The following is a 4,135-nucleotide window of genomic DNA, read 5'->3' on the forward strand; positions in this document are numbered from 1 at the left end:
AGCCAAGGATATATATTTTTAAAATACTATAAGCAAAGATAGTCAAACAAGGAAGTAGATAATAATCAGGTATAGATAATGCTTTAGCAAATTAAGGGTAATAAGAACACATTAATTCTATGGTTCAGGAAGAAGAGATATCAAAATATCTCCATTTTGTGGCTTATTAGTAATATTATAGGGAGGGAAACAAGTCGAAATAGGGAGGAGGAGTTATGGGCAAAGACAGGGGGGTCTCTAATTCTGAAAATGCTAAAATTGCTACTTTCATTAACCCCCACATCCCACAGGTCTAGCAACATATTAATTCCTCCCTTGTCAGAATGTATATTAGCAGTCACTCTGCGTACAATTATGGTGAAATATAAAGCATTTACTTTGAAAAGCAAAATTCATTAAGTGCATCCAAAGCGTGCACACACACAAAAATCAAAGAAATGTGACAAGTAAAATACAGCAACTTTTATATGTGAGGTTAAGAGTTGGGGCACTAGTTAATATAGTTTACCTTAAAAATAGGGGAAGATCTTTTTTCAGCTGTTACTTCCATTGGAGTAACATCTTCACTCTTAATCATACTGCTTGATATGAGTGGAGTCATCAGGGCATTAGGAAGGATATTTACCTTATCTAAATTACATCCAGTAGTTTTCATTGCTGCACACACAAAAAAGAAAGGACAGTTTAAAATCACAAAATTATTAACAATTTCATTTTATAATTTGCTGACAATAGTCATGATTTAAATGCTTTTTTTTAGAGACAGGGTTTCACTACATTGCCCAGGGTGGCCTCAAACTCCTAGCCTCAAGCAATCCTCCCTCTGTGGCCTTCCAAAGTGCTGGGATTACAGGTATGAGCCACCACACCCAGCTCTAAATATCTACTTTCTGATGCTATGATAGTAGCATAAGATACCAAACTGGTCCATCAAGATGTACACTGCCAAGCTGGGCATGATAGCAAACACCTGTAGTGGAAGCACTTTGTGAGGCCCAGGAGGGAGGTTTGCTCGAGGCCCGGAGTTCAAGACCAGCTTGCACAAATTAGCAAAAACTTATCTCTACAAAAAATAAAAAATTTAGCTGGGCATATTGGTACGTGCCTGTAGTCTTAGTACTCAGAAGGCTGAAGCAGGAAGACTGCTTGAGCCCAGACTTTGAGGCTTCAGGGAGCTTTCTTTTTCTTTTGAGTCAGAGTCTTACTCTGTCATCCCAGCTGGGGTGCAGTGGCATCATCATAGCTCACTGAAACCCCAAAGTCCTGGGCTCAAGTGATCCTCCAGCCTCGGCCTCCTGAGTAGCTGTGACTACAGGTGCATGCCACCATTCCAGGCTAATTTTTTCTATTTTTTGTAGAGGTGGGGGTCTCATTCTTGCTCAGGCTGTTCTTAAACTCCTCCTACTCTGACCTCTCAGAGTGCGGCACTCCACCATGAGTAACAGAGTACAATGCTATATCTTAAAAAAAAAAAAAAGACGGACTTTTCCTTTTTTGAGATGCATTGAGAACCCCTGGTATAAACCTGAGCAGGTTAAATACTAACAAACTTAAGCCGTTCAACTATCAAGCTATAGCCCCAAGACTCTTCCAAATGCTGTGAATTATACTACTCAACACGAGTAGGGTATATTATAGGATACATCACAGAAATCTCCAGGAAGCTAATAAACCTGCTTACTTACAACTATCATACTTTCCTCTTAGCACGAGACTGCCGGGTAAGATAAAGGCTCAAGGCTTTTTATTTCAGAAACACAGAGTCTCATTCTGTTGCTCAGGCTTTGAAGTGCAATGATAGAGTCATAGCTCACTGTAACCTCACTGGGCTCAAAGGATCCTCCTATCTCAGTCTCGTAAAGCTGAGACTTATAGGCATACAGCATCACTTGTGACTAACTTCTAAATAACTTTTATTTTTAAGAGATAGGGTCTCTCTAAGTTGCCCAGGCTTGTCCTGATCTCACACAATCCTCCTCCTTAAGTCTCCCAAAGTGCTAGAACTACAGGCATGGGCCACTATGCCAGACCACTCCCCAAACTTTTCAAGAGTGATGAGATTGAGCACTTCTCTCAGCAAAGTTTAAGTTTCTCACCAGAAAATATCCCTAAGTAACTAACAAATTCTCCTCTTCTAAACTGAAGTTTTAGAAAACTTGAATTTGACAAGTAGGCACATGAACACATTTCTTAGACAGGACTTAAGAAAAAAATTTTGGTCAGAAATGAGGATTATTTTAGGTTTACATATTAAATTTCCAATGTAAAATGAGCAAGTATTTCCTATCTTTTTTCAATTTCATTTTCAGGAGTAGTTATGGATTAATACCAAGGACAGGCAACATTTAGCACATAACATAGATTCTACCACTTCTTAATATCTACTTTTTCTCCTTGATTCCATTCCGTTTGTCTTCCCTACTTGAGTCTATAATGGCACTAAACAGAGCCTACTGCTACTGCTAATGGCAGTTTTCCGGGTTGAGTATAGAGCCAAATTTTGATCCACAAGCTTGAGGCTTTGTAGGGAGAAATACATACTTCCCAGAAAACACGACTATTAAATTTCTTAATTAGGTACTGAGAAGAAATCCTAGTTGCAAAAAGGATTTTAAAATGGCAAATGATATATGAGTTAGTTACCTTATGTTCATCTAAAAATATTTGAAACTTAACCATCTTACCAGTTGGCTAAAAGCTTAATTCCTATGGAAAGTGATTTACATTGAGGGAGGGGAAATGCCACTTAATTTTAACATTCTATGGTTTATTATTATTCTATCTAAATAATTTGAGAAAATATATCATTTACTCATGAGTTATTTGAACCTGTTCTCACCTAAATTCTGACAATACCAATATATTTTAACAACCCAATTTTGATTGTGACAAAACTTCGGACCACAGGGCAGACATTTAAAAGTAGTCTAGGCCGGGCATGGTAGCTCATGCCCGTAATCCTAGCAATCTGCAAGGCTGAGGCGGGAGGATCCCTTGAGCTCAGAAGTTTGAGACCAGTACAAGCAAAAGCATGAGACACCATCTCTACTCAAAATAGAAAAATTAGCCAGGTGTTGTGGCAGGTGCTACTTGGGAGGCAGAAACAGTAGGATCTCTTGAACCCAGGAGTGTGAGTTGGTGTGAACTAGGCTGATGCCACATTACTGTAGCTTGGGCAAGAGTGAGAATATACATAAATAAATAAATGAATGGCTATCCCATAGGATACTTTGAAAAAGCATTAGTGTTACCTTAAGATGATCCTATAATATTCAATTGCTAATCTTGCTTTTGAATTTTATTATAATATGAACTGTGTAAAGCAGAAGTTTTATTGTTATTGCCTGGTGTATAGCAGGTAATTAACAAATGTTTATTGAACAAAGTAAGAAAAGAATGATTTAATCCTGCTTAGTATATTTTACTGTGGATTTTTTTGTTTGTGGATTTTTTCCTGTTAACAGAACTGGATTAATCCAATAAAAAAATAAAAATATGCAGAGTCTCTCTCTCTCTCTATGTGCATATATATATATTTTTCTGTAGAGACCGAGTCTCACTTTATCGCCCTTGGTAGAGTGCTGTGGCGTCACACAGTTCACAGCAACCTCCAACTCCTGGGCTTAGGTGATTCTCATGCCTCAGCCTCCTGAGTAGCTGGGACTACAGGTGCCCGCCACAATGCCTGGCTAATTTTTTTGTTGCACTTTTGGCCAGGGCTGGGTTTGAACCCGCCATCCTTGGTATATGGGGCCAGTGCCCTACCCACTGAGCCACAGGCGCTGCCCCAGAGTCTATATTTTTAATAATAGTATTTCTGATATAAAATTTTCAATATCTAAAGACAAGTTTATGTTACAGTTCAATTAGAAAGTGCATATGAATATCCACTGACTAGTAACAGATAAATGCTCTTATTATCTACACTATAGTGCTTATTATCATTTTTGTTATTAATGCTTATTTATCATTTTTCCCCCTTGTAGAAAGTGAGAATGGGTAGAATAAGTTGAACAAGAGTCTTTACTTATTCTTAGTTGACCACTGATGTCCATATGAAGATATAAGTCTTTCTATGGTCATATGCACAAACGTTAATTATTTTTATATTCCAATCTTATCTAAGTCTAGTCCT

The 4,135-nt window shown here is 37.9% G+C and overlaps 1 protein-coding gene across 7 annotated transcripts in view; it reads right to left on the reverse strand.

The window, feature by feature from the left end:
• The window catches only part of NFAT5 (nuclear factor of activated T cells 5), a 146,962-nt gene that overhangs the window by 9,997 nt on the left and 132,830 nt on the right, over positions 1-4,135 (reverse strand). For all 7 annotated transcript variants that reach the window (XM_012806168.2, XM_003791399.3, XM_023514111.1 and 4 more), the window contains one exon: positions 509-657. In XM_012806168.2, the coding sequence (XP_012661622.1) occupies positions 509-657 (149 nt within the window). The remainder of the gene's footprint in view (positions 1-508; positions 658-4,135) is intronic.

Source organism: Otolemur garnettii, unplaced genomic scaffold (assembly GCF_000181295.1).
Source record: "Otolemur garnettii isolate 467f Iridium unplaced genomic scaffold, OtoGar3 scaffold00047, whole genome shotgun sequence".
Taxonomy (NCBI): Eukaryota; Metazoa; Chordata; class Mammalia; order Primates; family Galagidae; genus Otolemur; species Otolemur garnettii.